This window comes from Haliotis rubra, unplaced genomic scaffold (assembly GCF_003918875.1).
Source record: "Haliotis rubra isolate DU_JTF1 unplaced genomic scaffold, ASM391887v1 Scf44, whole genome shotgun sequence".
NCBI classification, from domain to species: Eukaryota; Metazoa; Mollusca; class Gastropoda; order Lepetellida; family Haliotidae; genus Haliotis; species Haliotis rubra.
Window position 1 is genome coordinate 2643086 of NW_025767124.1, and position 24228 is coordinate 2667313.

At 38.6% G+C, this 24228-nt stretch overlaps 1 protein-coding gene across 1 annotated transcript in view; it reads right to left on the reverse strand.

The window, feature by feature from the left end:
• LOC124289402 overlaps nucleotides 1–24228 on the reverse strand; it is a 50870-nt gene that overhangs the window by 7383 nt on the left and 19259 nt on the right. The window contains 1 exon segment of the mRNA XM_046726024.1: nucleotides 434–595. Coding sequence (XP_046581980.1) covers nucleotides 434–595 — 162 coding nt within the window.

Sequence of the window (24228 nt, forward strand, 5' to 3'; positions counted from 1 at the left end):
CCGCCACACCTGATGGTAAATAAAGTCTGTAGTTGATAGTGTAAAGATCCCTGGTTATGTCTATCTCATTGTCGATGATGACGTCTGTCTGAACACTGGTCCTGTAAAGACCTTAGACAAGGCCATCTACCTGTTTTAGTTTAGGGTAAATATTATTACACCAAGTGGGAGTATGTTTTCAGTCTCTCTGTACAGCAGAAAAAATTAATATCTGTTTTGTTAAATGCAATAAGTATCCTATGCACACCAGCCGCTTGAGCAACGGCCCACGCCATCAGCAAATGATAAGACATCATCAACGAGGTCACATGCTGCAACTACATGCTCTTCGTTAGTCACCCCCAACAAAAAGCATGGAAACAGAGAACCTGTTCTGCCTCTGGGGTCATTCGGTGTAGTGGATAGTTGAACGTTTCCATCACATGATACTTACCTCCATACCAGTTGCTGTCTCTCTGTCTGTACGCTCTTCGTGTTTGGCGGTCTCGTCGACGACGGAAATCCCCGATATTGAAAAGTGCATGTAAAGGCTCATGTCCCCTGGGGGTGCACTTCCAGCCGACGCCCACTACAATGACCAGCAGTACTCCCAGGCCTGGAACATAAACACACACATTACCATTATGCCATACTCAACACATCCTTCATCACTGGTTATCCTGTGTAATATATCTCTATCCTACTGACCCAGGACATTGTATCCCAATTGTGTAGATCGATGCTCATGCTGTTGATCACTGGATTATCTAATCCAGACTCAATTATTTACAGACTGCCACCATATAGCTGGAATATTGCTGAGTGTGGCATAAAACTAAACTCACTCACTAATGACCAGGACCTATTTAACACCTTCCCTCCATTTTAAATCTGGTTTCAATGACACAATACTAAACATCGATGTTCAATCAATCACATCCATAAAGACACCAGTAGTTCACTTTCGCATTTTCTCATTTACAACATGAGCGTCTTGTATCACACTGACTTTCCTTCCCTGTCTTAACATTCACAAACAAATATTTCCCTTTATAGAAATCAATGAATATGACTCAGTATACAGAAGGGTCACACATTGGAATCAAACCCGGGTCTTTAGTGTGATGAGTGGACAAACTGAACCTCTTTTTGTCAAGGGTGCCATTGTACAGAGTGAGTGAGTTTAGTTTTTCGCCCCATCTGTGAACCAAGTCAGCAAGCTTGACTACCCGATCCCGTTAGTCGCCTTTTACAACAAGCATGGGTTACTGAATATCAATTCTAACACGGATCTTCACGGGTCCTTAGTGCTGTGACTGTTTAAAGTCTATCATAAGGTATGGGAGTTCCGATCACCTTAGCGCAAAAATCACTTTGTACGACGGCCACCTGAACAAATAAATGGATCAAGCTAGCACACTGAACTTTAATACCACTTTATGACCTAATTCAATAAATGAGATTAAAAACCTGACTAAGACGTCTGCCAGAGTAACATAAGCTCAAACTCAATGATTCAGCAATTTAGGCGACCCAGTTCTCCCTGTCGTGACATCAATACAATGTAGGGTGTTACATTACATCAACACCATCGGCATGTTCTCAATACACTGTAGTCAACAAACTTGACTTTGACTAGTCAGAATGGAGGACTCTTTACATAAGCATATCTCAGTGTAGCCTAAGTCATAACCTATATTCTGTCACCTCCTGGGTGCTCTTGTACAAAACAACCTTAGCGCTAAGACTACCTTAAGTTTATGCTAAGGTATGGAAGTTACGGTCACCTTAGTGTAGGTGGTCTTGTTTAACAACGGCAAATGCAGTTCAACATTTTGTTCAACCTCTGCACTAATCCAGCTATATAACTGGGGCGAATTGCTAATATATTGTGAAATAATTGGTTTAAATCATCATTTAGGCTAAAGAAACTGACACATACTGTATTGAAAGGCAATTGCTTGAGTAGAAAAAAGATTTAATTGACTCTTTTCTTTAGGTGGCCTGTTTTAACCACTTTGATAAATCTCATTTCATTTTAAATTATTTAAATTTATTGTGTTTACTTTATTAACATAATGTGTTTGTCAGTTACACTCCTGTTTCCATATACAATTCTCTCTATTATTCATCTGTACAACCAATAATTGCTAAACATCATCATATCAGATATATGTGTCACAGTTATAGTAGTTACATGTCATATCCAAATAACACATTATTTGAACAGCATTCTAGAAGTTGGTGAGTCCAAAATGAAACATACAACTCTATGGATGACAACTTCTTTCTTTATTGTATAGAGCTTATCGCTTCGATGTAAATTCTTACAACGTTATCAAGCTAAAAGTGACTACAACCAAATGATGAGAAGTATATATACATGTACAGAGTATGTTTTGTCAAATAAACATAATTGGGAGCGCCAGTTGGGGACTAAGAACAACAAATGGATCTAGTGATGAAACCAATTAACAAGGAAGGGAGGGGGGTGGGGTGTTAGGTTGTAACAACCTGATAGGGTGATTTGATAGAGTCTATAGTTTGATTAGTTCTTCATAGGCCGATGGTATGTAGTATCCTTGATCTCTATTGATCAAAGGTTTGTGGCGGCTGATTTTGATGGCTTCCAAAAGTTTTCTTTTTGTGAAGTCCTGATTCTTGGTGGATAAGATTTCAAATTTGTCAAACCAACCCCCTAAAACTAAGTTTGGCGTCATCTCAACCCTGATCAAGCACGCTAAGAACATTCCTCCAGCAGCCATGACCTAGAACATGAGCAGAACCACCTACAACATGTCTTCACGAGCCTCAACCAGTAACCCACCAACTCATAGTCTGTTTGATTTCATTTGAGACCAATGAATTGCTCACTAACACAAAATCTAATACTAGTAATTGCAACAAAACCAAATTTTGCAGTCACATTAAAACGACAGACCAATGAAGAACTAATCAAACTATAGACTGTATCAAAGCACCCTATCAGCTTGTTGTTACAACTGAATCCCCCTTGTCTATTGGCTTCATCGCCATTCCATTTGTTGTTCTTAGTCCCCATCTGGCCTCTCCCAATAATGTACCAGTTGTTATTCAATTACATGTTGTTAATGTCAAACTGCTGATTGTCAAAACATACTACTCATATATACTTCTCATCATTTGGTTTTAGCTTGATAACAGTGTAAGAATCTACATCCTAACGCCACTCTGTGCAATAAACAAGAAGTTTTCAATCATTAAGTTGTATGTTTCAAATAAAACATAAGGTCAAATACTATGTCCTTTTTACGATAGTTCTCATGTTTAAAATTATGATATCTGACATTTTCATGAAAGTTTTGGGTTGTTTTTTCAGGAGCAGTTCAAAAAACCTGTCAACATAAGGGGGCCTGTGTATTGACCTGACAATCCAGTGATTGATATTATGAACACCAATCCATGCAGTCTGGGCCAACAATAATAAACCATTAACAGAGTTAGTTATATGAGACTCATATCCATTTTCTGGGACAACACTAATCTAATCCCCACCAACACTTTAATCCCAGGGAAGAATGGGTTTTTTTAATGTCAGAATGAGAACTGATCCAATTAAGTTTAATCTTTTTTTTCTTCTATTTTATGTCCTCCTTCCCTGTTACATATGGGATACCTCACACCCAAGGTAATGTGAGTTCCACAGCATGATGTACATGTAATAGTGTGTTTCCATGGGTGTTTAAAGGATGTACAGAGGAGATTATTTTTTCCCATTAGGACAAACACTCATTCATATACTTACATACCTACATTCACACACAACTCCATAGAAATCTGCTGGCCTCATATCACATGGTAAATATATATTCTATGATCTTGCTTATTGCTGCTCAAGTTTAATCATTTTGTAAAACTAGTTGTGAATCTGCTTGATCTTCTTTCTGCTGTTGGTAATAATTTGGAATACTGAACACAACTTATGCTTGAACACATCTGGACAGTCAAAAGCTTATAACAGTAGCATCCTAGCACAGTGCCACAAAGTACTGCCTAAACAATCCACTGATTTAGACCAACATATTGTTTCTCCGATACCACACATATTACCTCTATCCTAATTCTGACGCCTGACCATAACTACTTTATCATTTTTATACAAACCTCCTGACTGCTGTTGCCACGGAAACCGTAATGGTGGAATGTTTGCCCAACCACATCCGTCATCATGTCAACACAGTGATTAACAAACATGTACAACAGCTACCTTGCTGTTTTATTGTTTATGAGGTGTGACGAGCCCCTGATTGCCATGTGTTCCTCTGTTGATCCGCGTGTTATAATCACATGTCGGAGCAAGGGATCAATTCATACTTGTCACTGTGGTAAACATTAGGTTACAAAACACTGCCAATTACTTGTATTTTAGTGGATCGATTAAACAAATATACTACTGTTTTGTTAGTGTAGATAAAATGTCATCCGTTGACTTCAATGCCGATATAAATACTTTATAAATGAGATTCACGCTAAAAACAGATTAGATAAAAAAAGAAATGAATTAATATGAGGTTATGCCAGTACAGGACGTGTGGATATTTCTGTTTCTTGATTTAAAAAAATAGTTGATCTCAATACAATGGAAGCATGTGAGGTGAATTTGGGTTTAACGTCGTGCTTGAGAATATTTCGCTAATATGACGATGTGCATGCGTGTGTATGTGTATGTGCGGCTGCTTGTACTTGCCCAGACTTAGGCTGGTTTTATAGTGCTAGCCAACTGAGATACCATGCCGCAGTGAAGCATGAATACTCCACTCAGACACATTATACTGACTCCGAGCTGACCAGTCCTTGTTGTACCCAGTAATGCCGAACGCCATGCAGGAAACAACAAGTACCATATTTTAACGTCTTTTGGAATGACGCAGTAGGGGTTCGAACCCGCAACCTTCCGCTCTCCGGGCGGAAGCTCTAACCACTTCACCACGGAGGCGGTCTTTCTCATGAGTGAATGAGTGAGTATGTATGATTTTTTGCTGCTGTTAGCAACATCCAGTGCTGCAGCCAGGATTTCCTTGGAAGGGGCTACTTGGCCCCTACCTTCAGAAATGTGGGCCAGTAATCAAAAGTGACAAAACTATGAGTCTATCATGGTTATCATTAAATGCTTCTAGTAATAAATACTATAAATAAACTCTGTACATCAAGGCAAGCTCCATTCAGGAAAACAAGCTCCTTACAGTGATTCATATTACAGTTTCATATGCAAATAAACATGCTAGCAATGTGCAGAGCTTATGAAGCCTCGTTTAAAATTCCAGAAGTTTCAATATTTTGATGTTGATTTCCAAAGGTTTGACATATCTTTCAATGAAAATAGTCGTATTTGGAAATCAATTATGCACCCAATATATAAAAACATGTTACAACTTATAAATCTGCGCCATTGTTGGTGAATACATTTATAAATATAGCTCTAAGGTAAGTACATTTAGTGGAAATCTCGCAATTACGCAGTCTGGCTGTGGCACTAAATATTCCAGCAATATCATGGAGGGACATGGGCTTCACACACTGCACCCATGTTGGATCCTCTCAAGAATCTGTCCTAAAGACAAGCAGGATAGAAAGTACAGAGGATATCCTGCCTGGTGAAACCAGACAAACAAGTGGTTGATGTTATGAACAACATAACACAAAGTTGGAGTGCAATGACACGCAAATAACAAAGTCACTGACCATGACCCCTCAATTCATTTAGGTCACTGTCTAAGTTAAGTATACTCAACAATAGGGGACAGCATACTGATAGGGACAAAGACAGCCAAGTAAACATTACTTGAAGCACTTTGTGGTCAGGGGGAAGGGTATATTAATATTTCTGGAGACATCTACGTCTTAGGTGTCCATAACCTCTAACACCAATCTCACCTCAGTAAATATGAAACTATACCACTCCTATCACGTCCTACTGGCATGTTCCTGATATCTTAACCCGTGAAGGTCCAGGTTAGAATTGATCTTTAGTAACCCATGCTTGTCGTCAGAGGCGACTAATGGGATCAGGTGGTCAGGCTCGCTGACTGGGTTGACACATGTCATTGGTACCCAGTTGCGCAGATCAATACTCATGCTGTTGATCACTGGATTGTCTGGTCCAGACTCGATTATTTACAGACCGCCGCCATATAGCTGGAATATTGCTGAGTGCGGCATAAAACTTAACTCACTCACTCACCCCTGACATCTTAAAGAAAGACCCTGGGAACGTTACAGATGGGTATTGGAGGTTCAGTATGGATTACAACATATTGCAATACACAAGGCTGTATTGCGATACACAACATGATATATTGTATAATTCCAATTTTGAATTCAGATGCAATCAGAAACATCATTACATAAATTAGGGCACATCACATGATTCTTCACGCAATTCACATATCTCATCAATAGTATGATATACCTTGTTCACTCCAGTTAATCCTACAAGATACCATCCCAGTGCAACTGGCTTTACACCTGTATAACAATCTAGGATGCCAAATTAGTTTTTAAGGATGATTTGGTTCAAGTTTCCTTTTAATATATGATATAATGGTCCAAGAGAATCTCATAATTTAGAAGACCTCTAGACTTGTCAGTGTAGTAGGCTTTCTAGTCAGTATTCCTATGTTGTTTCAGGCTCTGTATTAATCTCTGTTACAGTCCCTAGAGCCTATTGTTTGAACAATCACACTCATTCCATCAACATCAACATCAACCTTTCAGTTTGGTGCCAGGCATTGAGAGATGGAGGGTTTAGTTCTGAGTATATGTTAGTGTGCGTCTCCATGATAAATTCATAAATACTTGACTAACACCTAGTTGCAGAAAATGCATAATTTTTTCAATTAAAACAAATAACTTAATCTTTAATGAAAAGGAGCCTTGTGAGATAGGAGACTCTGAGGAAAATCTAGACTTGCTTCTGTTTGACTGACTGACTGAGTTTTGGTTTTACACCAGAAATGGGCTTCACACATTGTACCCATGTGGGGATTTGAACCCGGGTCTTCGGCGTGACGAGCGAACGCTTTAACCACTAGGCTACCCCACTGCCACTGCTTCTGTTTGAGTTTTTGCATTAGAGAAAGGCTATGTGGAACAACGGACAATGGTGTCATTCTGACTCTCTCACGACTTGACTATTGCAACAGTTTGTTGGTTGCAGCTTCACAAGAGTCCATCCTAAAGCTTCAACACCCAGAACACAGCCGCTCACATAGTTCTCTCCAACCAAAACATTGCCACATCACTCCCATCCTGATGTCTCTTCATTGGTTGCCTACTGAATCCAGTGTGTGAAATTTAGACTGGTCCTGTGGTCTCTGGCTAGTAAAAATTCATCAGGACCACTAAATGATAAGTTTGCAGTGGTCCTGGTGGCCAGTGAATTTTGTATTGATAGTTAAGTAAATCTACGAATGTTATTTTGGACCAGTGAAGTACAGACAGGACCACTAATTATTGTCCACTCACTGGTCCTGTGGTCTAGTGGGAAATTTTGAAAGGTTTCTTTCCCTGTGAAGCTGCATTGACTGTAACATCCTTGCACCTGCTTATCAGTCCATTCATGGTATTTCACCTCTGCATCTTCAAGACCTCCTCTCTCCTTACATGCCAACAAGAACTCTGTTCATCCTCGTCTAACATGCTCTGTGTCAGATTGTGGATACAAGTCTTACCAGAACATGGCATCGGTCAAATGGAATTCCCTCCCTGATGACCATAAGATGTCTCCAACCCTTCAAAACTTTAAGTGTCATCTCAAAACCTTTTTCTACAAAGAGTTTTATATAAATTGACTTCATTAATACTTTATTCATTGTTAGACCTGTGAGCATACCTGGTGGGGAGTTTGGCGTTATATAAATGGACACATTATTATTATCATAATTATTATATGATTCAGGGACGCTGCTGTATTATCATATCGACAGACAAGAGAAAAACTCCTGGCCTGAGCATCGTGAGATTTGAGAGTCACCACAGGACATGTGTACTGCACAGCAAATAAAACATGTTTTGACTGTACAGCAACAACATTTGACAAAAGAAGCCGGTAATGGCATCCTATTACCTGATACGATCTTGTCTGACTCATGGCACATGAGGTGACATCAACACACCGACGATCTGCGCATAATCATCACTTTGATTGAAGCACTGATCCATAAACCGACATAACAGTCTCGTCATGACGATGACTTGAAAAACCCTTAAGCATACACTTTCAGCCCTGCCTTTACAATGTGCAGCAGGTTTACATGGTTTCCAAGATCATTTACCAAATATAGATGCCAACACACGTAACATCCAATAAAACTTTCAGGATCAAAAGTATCCTGAAGTTATTGCCACTTCTAATTTTATTCATAATGACACCTGAAGTGCATGTTCACTTAGTATTATTTATTTTTGTAATTGATATTTTATTGCTGAAATCCTCTTACAAAAAATGGACCTTCACCTAATGAAGTAAAGGGGCCAGTATCACTTATGTTTAAATGTGCAGAAAGGTTTCAGTTTTTTGGGTTTTTTTTAGTGCGTGAATAACTAGACACACACGCACACATGCACGAAAAATCACTAAGTCGAGTAATCACTGGTATGACATAGATTTATGTTGTGAACATAGATGGTATATATTCACTTAATGTTACACCTGAGGGCAGTAAGGTCAAATGTAATGACCCTCTGATACCTGCAGAGTCATCTTCAGGATTCCTGCCACAGGCTAAAAGAGCTGACGCCAGCTTGATGCCATTTATTCCCTTGGGACAATAATTCATATGTCTTCATGGTTATTCTAGAAAACCATGACTAATAGTATTTCCACACTTTCATTAATCTTTCCACACTTTCATTAATCATATTTTCATTCCCTTGGTCAGGTTTGGGGTCTATCAAGTACATAAAGCGTTTTGATACGAGAACAAGCCAGCTTCATTAACGAGGATATCAAACCCATTCACCTGGAACACATTCCCATCATTAATCTTGATAACCTCTCATTACTTTGATTGTCTTCACCAGGTGAATATCTCATTAAGGGACAGATATCCCAGCAAGAGAAGCACAAGTGCTTTTCCTAACAAGGTGGCCAGTATATTTCATTGTCTGTGTTATTTTGACCTGGGCTGGGCTAAATACCCTGCCTTGACATATAATCCATACATTCTACATACATAAATAGCACTACAGAATTCACTGCACCACTGATTTCTACTTCCATGAACCTGTAAGCTCCTTTTCTCAAATACACTGATTGCCAAGCCGACCAACAGGTGCTCTAGCACCTAAATCAGGACAGGCTGACGATCTCAGATGCAGCGGGATTCAAATTTGTATTGTAATGACTCTCTATATCTGTAACATTGGTGATACTCTACAACCAAACCATACTATTTGGCTTTCAACAGCACAGATGATACATATGGACCTGCATCACAATGGTGATACAAAATACAAAATATTTTTGACTTCATAAAAAAATGATGATGCTATTTAAATAGGGTACCAATGACAGCTTCAAAGCTAATGTCTGTATCTGAGTGAGTGAGTGAGTTTAGTTTTACGCCGCACTCAGCAATATTCCAGCTATATGGCGGTGGTCTGTAAATAATCAAGTCTGGACCAGACAATCCAGTGATCAACAGCATGAGCATCGATCTGCGCAATTGGGAACCGATGACATGTGTCAACCAAGTCAGCGAGCCTGACCACCCGATCCCTTTAGTCGCCTCTTACAACAAGCAAAGTCGCCTTTTATGGCAAGCATGGGTTGCTGAAGACCTATTCTACCCCGGATCTTCACGGGTCTGTCCGTATCTGAATGATCACTGTTTGGATTACTTTAATGTCCCTCTTACTATTTGTTATGGACTCGCAACAGTGATCAAACATGTCCGTCAACCATTTCCCAGTCATCTGACATACACAGATATTTCTGTTCATGGCCTGTATTGTAATTCTGATTTCAAATATAGAGATATGAATCATATGGTTGCATCTCTATCATATGATATAATAAGAACATTATCATAAGCACACCTTTGAATTAAACAGGTACTGTAAGTGAGTGAGTGAGTGAGTGAGTGAGTGAGTGAGTGAGCGAGCTAGGTTTACACTGCTTTAGCAATATTCCAGCAATATCACTGCAGAGAACACAAGAAACGGGCTTCACACATTGTACCCATGTGGGGAATCGAACCTAGGTCTTCGGTGTGATAAGCGAACACTTTAACCACTAGGCTAATGAAGGGCCAAACAGCACAAGCTATATAATTACTGTCCACTCAGTATATACTTTGTCAGCTTGAAATCACTTATGGACACATAGGCCATAGTATCAGGGTTTTACCTCAGCTCACAAACACAGGTGTTCCAGGGACCCTCCCATTTTTATCTTTAAGGTCTCTGCTGGCAATATGAGGGTCCTGTGAAGCAATGGTGTAGAAAACTGTGTTTCAGTTATAGCATTGGAGCCTGTAATGAATCATTGATCATGTGGACTGGTGGATGAAATGATGCACATAACTTCTCTGAAAGAGTGAGTGAGTTTGGTTTTACGCCGCTTTTAGCAATATTCCAGCAACATCACGGCAGGGGACACCAGAAATGGACTTCACACATTGTACCCAAGTGGGGAATCGAACCCGGGTCTTCGGCGTGACGAGCCAACGCTTTACCCACTAGGCTACCCCACCGCCCCTGCTCTGAAAGAAACAACCAACCAAACACTTAGCAAAGTCACAGATGTGTTGTGGGTACAAAGAATGTTATTAGGCATCCTTTAGGATGCAGTGAAAATTTTTTCTGGGTCCATTCTCTACATTTGTGCACACTGGACACACATTTGCACGTTGCGTAAAACCCTGTAGTATAATCACTAACTGACACGTAGGTATTGGGTTCAGGGACTGTGATACAGACTAGGGCCATTGTATATAAGGAGTAATGTTAGTACCACCTAAACAGTGGTGATTGAAAGAGTGCAGTTGGAGGCCATTGTTTACTGTTTGACCTGAGCTACAGTATGAAGAAATGCACAGTTCAAGCTGAGGGGTCCAGATTCACCAGATACAGGAATCCAGGAAGATGGCTTACATCTCAGGTAACACCAGGTAACAACTCGTTAATGAGCCTGGCTTCCGTCAACCTGACCCTGACACGTCCAACCTTTTCCTTCATGCTTCAGCAGTTGACCATGTCCTTGTGACAACACTGCGTAATTAATACACATCCTGGCCCTTCTTTAACCTACCCGCTAAAGGAATGAAAAAAAAAAAAAAAAAAAATTCAGTAAAGAACTGATAGATAGACAGATACTAGCTGGTGATATTTATATTTAATACAATTATAACAGAATGTATTCTATTTACCATATTCATTTTACAAAAATTAAATCTGTAAAATTGAACTTTTCAATTATTATTTACAAAAAAAAACAGTTAAATAAACCCCAGTCTCAACATTGATCATCATTCTTAACCCTTGTAATGTTCAACAAGGAAGTTCCAAAGAGTTTATAATAAGATCCTGTATAAGATATTGTGGTGGTGTATGGTGGATCCCATAGGAGGCACATGACTAATAGCCTGTCAGCAGCTAGTACGAGATGCCATCAATGGCTATATACTGTATATATCTGCAATCCGAAGTTGCCCACAGGGCCAATTATAGCGCGAGCTGATTCTCAATAATGGCCTCATAGAATATGACGGACCTGTTCCTGTTCGTCTGGTAGAACCTGTGTATATTTTGTATAGAGACCACTCTGGGTTGTCAGCATACAGTATATTGTATCAAAGGTCTGTCTGTACAGCATATGTTAGTTGGTTGGCAAAGTTCTTTTTATATGCAGGATTTGGAGGTGAGTTTAAAGAGCATCTGGGCCTCAGAAGTGTTGTATTCTAGCTGCAAGTGAAAACATCTTTGTCACTCAGTTTACAAATATATCAAAAAAATATATTGTTTCTAATTAAAATGCCAGTGATACGTCTTACATATGAGTGCTGGCAATTAGGTGAATAAGTGAGTTTTGTTTTACACTGCTTTTAGCAATATCACGGTGGGGGACACCAGAAATAGGCTTCACACACATTGTCCCCATATGACGAATTGAACCCAGGTCTTATATTTCAGTGACCTTTGACCCTATCTATTGGTATTGTGCATTCATGTCATTAATACATTTTATTTTTGCGATATTTTGTCAGCAATTCAACTTCAAACCTTTTCTGAAAGTTTCTGATACTTGTGTTAAGTTGAAAAGGGATTCCTGAGTGAGAAATAATGGTGGGGTGTCGCATACAGGTAGGGAAGGAGAGGAGACTGTCCTAAATCTGAAAACATGATCTACTATGTCTATATATGCACACAGTCATCATTCATTATCTTCTTGATGGGTTTACAGATACAGTATATGACGCTGAGCGTTCTTTTTTGATGATGTCATCACTGATTGGTCACAAAAGATATCGTACTGTGAGCCTATTTATGATTGTAAGCTAAAATAAGAAATGATTTTTATGGTATATACCTTCTTCATCATAACCTCAAGTAATATCAACTGTCAATTCAAATGAATATTCTTTTACAGTGATATACTCAGTCTTCTTTACTGACTGACTGACTGACTGAGTTTTGTTTTACGCCGCTTTTAGCAATATTCCAGCAACATCACGGCAGGGGACACCAGAAATGGGCTTCACACATTGTGCCAATGTGGGGATTCGAACCCGGGTCTTTGGCGTGAAGAGCCAACGCTTTAACCATTAGGCTACCCCACCGCCCCCAGTCTTCTTTACAATTACCCAACAGGCCTTACTGCCTATCGTCACGATAAGGCTGAAGTATTGTTGATGTGGTGATAAATATTAACTCACTCACTTACAGCATATAATCATATGAATAGCAGTGATATCATTGAAATCATTTAGAATAAGTACACCACATGGAAAAAGTTATAATGAAGTAAATTAAATAACAAACTATAAATATTCCAAATAAGCATATTAAACTATGTATAAACTATAAAAAATATTGTTTGAAGAAAAATTCACCCACAGAAAACAAAACCATTTTGGACTGTTCTCACCTTTTTCAGAAAATATTATGATGAGAAAACATTCAAGTTTCTACTGTTGTTCAAAGAATACCACAAATAGAAAATGGCTTTTGTGAACTTCTTCAGGTCTGCCAGGACAAGACAACGGGGTCTCTCAAGAACCTACAAGCTTTGCACATGGTGAACCATGCCCGATTTAATCAAATTGATTATGTAATCTTCTTAAACAGTGCCTCCTTGACCCCTCTGCACTGATCCCCTGGTACAAGAGAATCCTCACATTACGCAAATATAATTTGTAGTCTTAATGAAGCAATACCCAAGTTGCCTGGTACAGAAACCTTTAGCAGACAACGACTCATTAAGACTATCTTGGTGATAATAATTCAATAATACTTCATACTGAGCATAAACCACAAGTTAATTGCATCATAAATTTGTTTTGTAGTCTCCCTGAATTGATTGCTTGTAAACCGCCCCTCTGCCCTTCTGATATGTTTGGAGATAAGTTCCTTGTGGGAATGTTCTGTTAACTATTTCAGTGGTGAAACATATTAACCATATAAGTGTAGGCAACTCCCCTCTTCCAAGATGAAATGAACTTGTTGCAATATTGGTTGGTTGGTTGTTTAATGCTGCACTCAGCAATATTCCAGCTATATGGTGGCTTCTGTAAATAATCGAGTCTGGACCAGACAATCCAGTGATCAACAGCATGAGCATCGTTCTATGTAATTGGGATACGATGACATGTGTCAACCAAGTCAGCGAACCTGACCACCAGATCCTGTTAGTCGCCTCTTACAACAAGCATGGGTTACTGAAGACCAATTCTAACCGGGATCTTCACAGGTCCCCTGTGTTTAAGACTACCACATGCTCAGATCACCTTGTCAAAAGATCACCTTGTACGAAGTCTTTCTTGTACTAAGATGCCCTTGTTCATAAGATCACTTTGTGGAAGAGGTGCTTTGATGATATATCAAGGCAAGAACTCAAAGAAAAGAAGGTTATTATCACTAATCCTCCACATCATGAAATATTACAGCATCAACCAAACACCTCCTCATCAGTCACCTCATCCCTCTAGCCCTTGAAACATCAACCCAATCAACAAAATATTATTGCTCCTGCACAATGTCCCACAACACAAAAACACATATCTAATCTTAACACAACAACACCAAGATCTGAAAGTAGCCAGTCAAAATATTGCAAATGTGCAACTTTGACAAACTGATACAGTTCTCACATGGCTGCCATGTACTCAGTTTGGTGACGCTGGCAGTAACATTTGTCTTCATCAAATGAGCAGAAACCACACTTCCTGATAAACACATCCCAGCATTCCTGAGTAGCCCCTTGACTGTCTCCCGCCAGTATCGCCTACAGGCAGATTCAACTGACCCTTCTAACAAGTACAGCAAACAACGTACATAAACGTGGCTAGGACATAGATGGACAAAATACTGAATGGAGACTCGCCTGAATTTCGCTGTAGCAAACGTGATGTTTTCTTGTTTGTTTATTCAAATGTATGTCAATCGTTGTGACAAACGAGAAATTATAGAGGGTTTACCCATGAATACACAATGGCGGCTTGCTTTGAAGATTTGTTTTGCGATGAGATGGATTCACTGTGTTGGGTAATTATTTGGAACCTCAAGACAAACAGACAAAAATTAGTGATGGTCAGAGGAAAGCTAACACGACAACCAGAACTAGGTTGAAATCATTGATTGGGAATTATCCCAGAATATCATGCAACTCTACAATTCAAGTTGTTCCTTTTGTTGTAACATATAACTGATTATGGTTTTATCAGACTTTGGGCTTAAGGAATATCATGCATGGGCGGATCCAGGAATTTTGAAAGGAGGGGGTTCAGGGAGGGGTTAGCCTGAACACTGGGCCAAACAATCCAGTGATCAAAATTATGAGTAACAATCTATATTGTCCAAGTACAGTAACACATTATCAACCGAACCTTGTCATAAGAGGCGACTAACTGGATCCTCGCTGATTTGGTTGACACATGTCATCATCTCCCAATTACATAGATCACTGTTCATGCTGTTGATCACTGGATTGTCTGGTCGAGACTCCATTATTTACAGACCGCCGCCATATAACTGGAATATTGCTGAGAGTGGCGTAAAATAACAAACTAAACCAAGCCAAAAAACATCACAGAATATCACATTTTAAAAAGTTCTCCAATAACAAATGTTCACCACAATGTTGTTTGTCACAACCTATGTCCAGCACCCCTGAATATATATAATTTTGATAGTAACAAACAAGCCCATTTATATTGAAAAGGAGCCCTGTCAGAACCATACATTAAGCCAAAATGGCAGAGAAGATCTCACAAGTCACATTTTAGCCCCTCCATCACAAGGCAGGCACAAGAAAACACTTTAATCTGAAACACGATGCAAATGTTCAGCCAGTAATTGACAGTTATGAGGAAGCTGGCAACCTAATGCTTGCACAGTATAATCCCTAAAAGCCTTGGAATGAATCAATGATTGTGTTTAAATCCATAAATTAAAAAAAGTGTCTCCAGAAGCATGTGTTTTTATCTTGAGGTGGATAATTTTGAATGATCAAGATGCAACACTATACATATTCATGGTTAAGTTTGATTGCATAAGGCTGAATAAAACTCTAGTAAACAATTTAAAATCAAATGCAAAATGTTATCATGTAATACCTCTTTATTTCCCATTGAGAAAGCAGTAGATTTATCTAAAATCTTAGAAATATAAGTCAAGAATTAATGTAAATAACATTGTTGTTATTCTAACCGAAACAGGATTTATTGTAAATACAGTTAAATATTAGTGGAAGCTTCAAAGTTGAGACAAGTTAATTTGTTGCAATGTATATAACATTTACAGAAGCAGTTGAAACCACATCTCCACACTGAGGTCACTGTGACACAGGCAGCTGGTTTGTCTTGCATTGTACAATATGTCATGACAGTATCCATGAAGATAATGGTATCTCCATGATGATGCCACAGTTTTTATTTTTAACCCAAGCTGTTGGCGCCATGAAATATAAGCTTGGTTTACAGCATCAGCCATTAAAACAGCCAGCCACATTAGCTGTGTACCTCAGCCATCTCAACACCATTCAGATCGGTGATTATTTGCTCCGCAAATGTTTCAATATTTGCCGTGTTTACTCTGTCGAGGATATCAAGTTTATTCAGATAGTTGAAATCTGAATGTGTATTTTCGGCTTGGTCAGCTTACACAGAAAAAAAGATGGGTGTTTACGATCAGTGCATTCAAGCTAACAACACACTCAGACAGCACTTGCAGTGTTCCAAGTTTCTTCATGAGAAAAGATTTCAAATGCATCTGCCATCACATTTAATTCTGATTTAATTAGAGTTATGGATAAGATCATAATTTCATTATTTTATGTTTATTGCGAATAGTATATAACGCCGTTATCTCTTGTGTTGATTATATACTGTTTTCCGAAATATCACCCCTGATATACACAATCTGGTGATGCGGGATAAATATTATTAACGAAATGTGATCTTTAACCGAGACTAAACGCTGGAACAAAATTAATAAAGATAATCTGTCCTACATTGAGCCAATTCGCAGGACTCTCACCAGAATAAACCACTGCACCATGCAGACCCAACCAAAGAGGAAATCCTATACTAGAGACATTACACAAACCCAACAACATTTGTTTCCTGTTCTGGATAGGTACAAAGTTCATATGTTACTTATTATGTCATTTTTTTAAAAACTAGTTTCAACTGATGAAATGAAAGGTGTTGAAATCGTGGTGTCAATCACTTGATTTTCTGATCAACACTTTGGCAACAATTTTTAATTGCTTATGTTTCGGGAATCAACGATATGATAAAAACATCAACATAAAAGTAAACTTATTTCAAAGTAAATACAGGTATCAATCCCACAATACATTTACACAAACATAGAATGACAAGAACACCAGAATTTGTGAAACATATTGACTCTTTCTGACATTTCAGCTGCACATTTAGTAATATTATAATATGCCGGACTTTGCATATTAATGTTTGGAAGATTGGCAATCGTTTCTGTTTATGGTCAAATATAGTATATTTTAAAAAAATACTATCATGTCACCCATGTTAAGTGACAAGAAAATTCTGTATACAATCAAATGTAAAGTGTGAGCTTAGATACTAATTTGAAGTTAATCCATCGATGCTACACTGGTCTCTGACCTGAGATGTAATGAATCCCATGACAATGATCGATATAGGTCGGCTACCTGTGTTGATCTGTGACATGCAGTGACTGTGGCATGTGTGTCTGTGACATATGACAACACACTGATAGGCAGGGGGTGGTTCGAGGTATGGTCAACTATGTTGTTCAGGTTTGACACTTTCAGTGACAGAATGATGAAAACAGAAGGGAATCAATTGACAAGGTGTAGAACAATTGGGGCAAAAATTGATTTTGATGGATTTTCAAAATGTCAAATTTACGCAGCACAAACAGTAGGGCTTGATCTTCCAAACAGAATGAATGTTTAGTTAGTATATCATCACACTCAGTGGGTGGTTGATTGAGTGAGTGAGTGAGTGAGCTGCTCATTGGGTGAATGGCTGAATGGTTGAGTGAGTGGTTGATTGGTTGAATGAGTGGTTGAGTGAGTGAGTGGTTTGCTGAGTGATAGAGTGAGTGAGTGGTTGGCTGACTGACTGAGTTTAATTTTACGCCGCTTTTAGCAATATTACAGCAATATCACGGCGGGGGACACCAGAAATGGGGTGAGTGGTTGGGTGAGTGAGTGGATGAGTGAGTGATTGAGAATGGTCGAGTGAGTGTGTGAGTGGTTGGGTGAGTGAGTGGTTGAGTGAGTGGTTGGGTGAGTGGTTGGGTGAGTGAGTGGTTGAGTGAGTGGGTGAGTGAGTGAATGAGTGAGAGTGAGTGAGTGAGTGGTTGGATGAGTGGTTGAGTGAGTGGTTGAGTGAGTGGACAAGCCAAACATTCCAGCTACATCACAGCAGTCTACTAATATAAAACCCCTCTGGTCCGATATCCTGAACAACAACTCCAATCAATAACAAGGACCTGCAAGGAGACAGGTCAGACTCAGTCACTATCTGATCCTCCTCTATAAAGTCTTCTCTAATGACAAACGTCCAGGTGCTATCTAGTTTCCCCTGGCGAAATCCCGAGTTAACGATGCTATATGATACATTGTCCACATTCCTCACCCACAATGCCCCAGTCTAGCCCAGTCCAGCATATACACAACAATCAGTTGTTGATTTCCATCTTCACTGGCTACAGGTAGTAGGGCAACAATTTGAAGAATGGTACAAGTCCAATGCATAGAAAACACGATCGTATTTCCATTGTAAACTGAAGGGACGTGTATGTTGCAATCTGATTGGCCTTTTCACTGTGTATAATTACTTTTCTTGATAAATATCTTTTTTCCCCAATTCCTAAGTCTAATTTTGAAAAAAGTGCCATTTCTCTGGTGTCAAGTTTTTTAGCCATCTATAATGATAAGAAACGACAAGACAGATGGACAAAGCAGTGTTTTTCACCAGACATGCTGTATACCAAAATTCCACTTTTTAACTAATGTATCATTGTAAGGACAGGTGACAGAGAACAATTCTCCATTTTAGAAATATTTGCGCAGCTTGTTTGTTTAGATCCTCATGCAGAGACAATGTTTGTAAAATCATTTTTTGAAAAATTTCAATCTTAATTTTAGCAGGAAGCTGTTGTCAATGTAATTACAAGACAACAATATAACAATGCATCAAATATATCCTTATTTCTCTAAAACAAACATATACTGTGAAAAAAGTAACTGAAATGTACATTTATAATAAGATTTCTTTCTGTTCTTTGTTTCAAACATAGAGATCAATATGTTAATTATGCAATAACAGAATCAAATCCCAAATCATCTGACGTCTGCCCCATTGAAGATCAGTATACTAAAACTTAAACAATAAATTTCTTGCTGATGAATATGTAAATTACATATATACTAAGGTTGTTATGATTCACTTGCATATTAGATGCATTGAACCATATCCTTTCCTGAATTCAATTCCTTATTCATGGTCACGAGAATCAATATTTACAACACCAAAAATCATTAAAAAAGTGTGTGTTGAATTGTTTGCTTATTTCAATATAAAACACAACAACAGCTGTTTTCCATGCTGTATTCCACTGCACTTACAATTTATAACAGTGTGTTAGTTACTTGAACTGTTATTTATCACAGTGAGATATCCTAAATAAATGTCACATTTTAAGGTGACAAACAGTTCCCAACATAATTATTGTTTTATTCATGTTGATAGGAAACCTTGTACAGTTGTACAGCCTTAGTATTTAAATTGTTATCTGATAAGCTTTTTAAACTGCAGGATAAATCAGCAATCTTACTTTTTCATTTGACAGGAAAGTGGTCACTGGTTATTGTCATGATGAATTGGTCACATGATCAAACCATGTTAAATAATAATGATAATAATAGTGCATATTTATAATGGGCACATATCCACGCTCGTAAGCACGCTCATGGCACTAACACATTATTACCCCGGATAACACAAGCTGTTAGCTGTTCGAAGGTTATTGTGTCATGACTTATCCCACCTGGTACCCATTTTCTGCTGGGGGAAAAGAGGCACTTTTGAACAAACTCACCACGTGTATCTGACTTGTTATCGCATTCATAAATAGATATTTACATTTGTAACCCTATATTCATGATTCGGATCATATTCCGCAATGGTGTATTTATTGTAGGCCAAATATACCATCTACCAACAGGAATGTGTAGCTTTTCATCATGGTAATAAATTAAAAACTGTCCACCAAAATCACCCTTTTTTCAAATATAGACTCATCAGATTAAACATGGGGCCAATCCCTTACTTTGAACTTTGAGTATTTCCTAATTATATGTCCACACAGAGCTAGCGGATGACTGACTGCCATGAAAGTTGCTTGTTTTAAGCATTCTTTCACTCAGTCACAATGCTGCCAGTGGACAGGTCACGAGAGTATGTAGACAGGCCATACCACCACCAAGCACCACACATTACTGCCATGTCATGAATGGTGCTAAATGACTGTGCAGCTCTCTACATGTTCCAGACACTGAACAGAGTGAGTGAGTTGGGTTTAATGCTGCTTTCAACAGTATTACAGATAGAAGCAGAGAGACAAATGTTCACTTTGAAGAAACCCACGAAACACTGGTACAGTGTCTTTGTAAACAACCAGAGTGAAACAGGAATCACACACACAATCATAGGGGCACATCTCTGTTAATTGCCACATCTTCAACAACTGGACCACTCTAACAACAATTTCAAGCATAAGCTACATAATCATTTGTGTGTTGCTTTTAGTGATTGCTTAACTTTTGATGGTAACATTTTAGCTACATTCCTGCAATATGATGTCTAGGGACATGAAGAATGGGCATCACACTTTGTATCCGTGTGGAGAATCAAACCCAGATATGAACACTTTAACCACTTGCCTATCTAACATCCCAGATGATGCAAAACATATTAATGATTTTCAGTGACCTAAATTATAACCTTCACTATGGAGAATATCAGATGAGGGCCGTGAAAATACCCACTACATAATTGAATGCAAATTTTGAATCACTGTCTGTTTCCTGTTTAGACAAACACTTGCAGGGCTCGATTTAGTGCTTTGTTACTTGCACTGGCGCAACCCAATATTACAAAATGCAACCTAGTTATTAGTCTAACTTGCACCAGGTGCAAGTCAATTTTTGAGACTTCAGCTGGAAAACAGAATGGAAGAATTGGAAGAGTGACTCTGATGACTGTATGAGCAGCGACTGAAGGACTTACTGTTCATGAAATTTTAGGACGTAAGATAACTAATCTTATCAGTCCCAGATTTCTTTTGTTATAATGTTCTAAACTATCATTACCAAAACTCAAGCATCATATTCTATACAAGATTTGATATTGAGCAGCATGTGCAACCTGTTTTTATGATGCAACAAGGTTTCTACCTAAGGTTGCACTGGGTGCAAGTAGGTTTCATTTCTTTAAATCGAGTCCTGACCTGTCATCAAACACCTAAATCAATGATACAGCAAAGTTTAACAAACGATCAAACAGCTGGTTCAGACTCATTAATTTTCATTATTTCCTTTTGTTCAATAAAACAGTTCAAACGCCAGGTGTGTGGACATCTTGGTGTGCCCCCCAAATTCCATCACCTGGTCTCCCTCGGTGTTGACCGAAGTGTCCCCTTGCTGACCTGTACTAACACTTGGCAACATGGCCGCTGATCCTTTGTCAAACTGGCCACTGTTCAACAAGGGCACGGGTTCCCTCCTCCTCTGTCATGGCCACATTCCGCCCCTCTACCAGGGTTCCTAGTGCATCAGGGCACACACTCACCACCAGATGACAGTCGAGTTTTACTTCATCTTACTTGTTAAAGTGTAACTCACCCTACCTACAGAGAGAGAAGATTACCTCATCCTAAAAGAAGAGAAATACTTTGTAACTCACCATGTTGAAGGAGTGAGAGACATGTCTAACTCACCTTATTAAAGGAATGAAATATATGGTTAACTCACCTAATTACAAGAATGAGAAACATGTTTAACTCAACGTATTACAGGAATCAGATACATTCTTAACTCACCTTATTAAAGGAATGAGATACATGTTTAACTCACCTAATTAAAGGAATGAGATAATTTTTAACTCACCGTATTAAAGGAAAGAGATACATGTTTAACTCACCTTATTAAAGGAATGAGATACATGTTTAACTCACCATATTAAAGGAATGAGATACACTCTAATAAAGGAATGAGATACATGTCTAACTCACTGTATTAAAGGAATGAGATACATGCTTAACTCACCTAATTAAAGGAATGAGATACATATTAAACTCACCATATTAAAGGAATGAGATACATGTTTAACTCACCTAATTAAAGGAATGAGATACATGTTTAACTCATCGTATTAAAGGAATGAGATACATGTTTAACTCACCATATTAAAGGAATGAGATACATGTTTAACTCACTGAAGGAATGAGAGAGGGTGAGGAAGTATGGCATTTATGCCATATTAAAACCTAATTATATTGGGTGACACTAAAAGTGAGCTGCACATGTAATAATCCAGGCATTTGAACCCTGATCTTGTGTGAGAGAGGACATGCACTCTCCGGTGTGTATCACACCCATTCGTTGGATTTGTATCCTGAAATCTGCATCATGCACGGAATGGAGTTCGAATCAAGTAATCTTCATTGAGGTGAAACTAAAGTCTATGGCTTCCTGTAGGTCTGTTTGGTCCTAAAATCCATTGTGATTGCCAAACGGACCCAGGGACCTCCCTGAACACGTACAACACTTGATATTTAATCCCAAACAAGCCATTTTATCCAACATCTTTCACTTCTATCAAAGCATTTTGTAAAAATGTAATACCTTCCTATAACCTCATATGAATCACTCCAAACACCATGTGTGCACAGAACCAACCAATGCAACATCAATCCAAAGAAGCATCCAAAACAATTCACATCATTCTCAGCACTGACTTAGGAAATAATCTTTTTCATAAATATTAAGTTTAACATTGAGCATCTGAGATCGTGAAAGTTCACACAGCAGGTTTATCATTTTCTCGGGAGGGGCCATAAGAGATACAAATGATCAATACATTACAAGATCATCTTCAAAGGGACAGAAATATGAAAGCGTTCCAACAAGCTGCCACCTCTCAAGCTCCTTCCGGTAGACATGAAGCGGCAGATGTACAATGGACATAGTTTTTGAATGCGGAACTCTGTTCAGGCAGCCACTTCAACGACGAAGGGACAAGCAAGGCCTGTGTAATCACTGTGTGTGCAGGTATGCTGTTTTGTTGTTTGAATAATCCACCCTGTGAAAATTCTCAGAGGTATGCAAATTCCCTAAGTTTCCGATCTGTATGGCTAAAAATAATGATAATATTAAGTCATGCCACGGATGCATCAACAAATTTTAAACCTCTTAAGATCTGATGTCAGGAAACCGATTTCGGTTCCTGTGTCTGATGATTACGAAATTTTTGTAGGACCCAGGTTTCACAAAGTAACTCACATCCTTTAACACAGACTTAGGATACTATAAGCAGTAAGATGGTATGATGGAACAGGACCCAGAACTGTGTTTATACTTTCTTCAGACTGAGAGTAAAGTATTCAATCAGGAATCCTAAGGTATTCCACGGGTGTAAAAATTCATTTGTTTTGGTCACTTATCCCTATGATTATGTATATATAGCCAAAAAACATGTAAATAATAGCAATTTCTACTAGTATCATGAAAAATGTTATGAATTCTGGTTTGCACTGTAAAGACAAGTATAGGTCTATGCAAATGTCCATCTTATGACCTGATCTATTTCACTGTATTGCAAATCAGTACTCAGTATTCAATCAAAAGAGTGGAAGTGAGTGAGTAAGTGAGTTTAGTTTTAAGCCGCGCTCATCAATATTCCAGCTATATGGCGGTGGTCTGTAAATAATCGAGTCTGAACTAGACAATCCAGGGATCAACAGCATGAACATCGATCAACGCAATTGGGATACGATGATATGTGTCAACCCAGTCAGCAAGCCTGACCACCCGATCCTGTTAGTGGCCTCTTATGACAAGCATGGGTTACTGAAAATCAATTCTAACTCGGGCCTTCACGGGTCCAAAAGAGTGTATATGTGGCACCCTTGCCTACGATATTGTCAAACATGTTTTTATGTACTGCGAGCTGACAAGACATCAGAGAGATCTTCTTATCGAATCAATTATTGACATAGTAGATGTAAATATGTCTTCTAACCTTTGGAACAGTGATGAAGATTTGACTCTATGTTCCTTACTTGGAGGACAACACTTTTATGCAAACTGGGATCATTGTGACATTTTGCTGGAGATCAGTTCAAGATTTGTACACCTCAGTGTAAATGGTTCGTTTGTTGTTTTTACACTGCAAACAGCAATATTCCAGCTATATGGCAGTCAGTAAATAATCGAGTCTGGACCAGACAATCCAGTGATCAACAGCATGAGCATTA